Raw genomic sequence first — 391 nt, 5'->3', positions numbered from 1 at the left:
CAGGGCGGCAGCAACTCTGCTCTGTGCCCATCTCAGGGCCGCGGCGACTCCGCTCCCTGTGCCTGACTCAGAGCGGTGGCGACTCCGTTACTCAGTGGTCACCTGCTTCCCCAGTAACACTGACCAGTGCTCCAGGAGCTGTGGTGACCTGGTGGCTGTGGAGGGGCCAGGGTTTTGACAGTGCAGAGGACCCCAGGATTGAGCCCCGGGGTGTCACATGGGCTGGACTGAGCCCACCCCGTGTGCCTTCACCTTGTCCCCATGCTTTCCCACTGCAGTGAGAGCCACCAGCCAAGGCGGGGACCTGATGTCAGACCTTTTCAACAAGCTGGCCATGAGGCGCAAAGGTAGGAAGCAGGACCCCGGTGCCGCCTCCTTCCTCACGGTTTTC

General features: G+C 62.9%; 1 protein-coding gene across 1 annotated transcript in view; it reads left to right on the top strand.

Moving 5' to 3' along the window:
* Window positions 1-391, top strand: part of LOC104992233 (WAS protein family homolog 1-like) — a 16041-nt gene that overhangs the window by 15088 nt on the left and 562 nt on the right. The window contains 1 exon segment of the mRNA XM_010845014.1: window positions 279-348. Coding sequence (XP_010843316.1) covers window positions 279-348 — 70 coding nt within the window.

This window comes from Bison bison, unplaced genomic scaffold (genome assembly GCF_000754665.1).
Source record: "Bison bison bison isolate TAMUID 2011002044 unplaced genomic scaffold, Bison_UMD1.0 scf7180017864213, whole genome shotgun sequence".
Lineage (NCBI taxonomy): Eukaryota > Metazoa > Chordata > Mammalia > Artiodactyla > Bovidae > Bison > Bison bison.
This window is presented reverse-complemented; position numbering and strand designations above follow the sequence as displayed.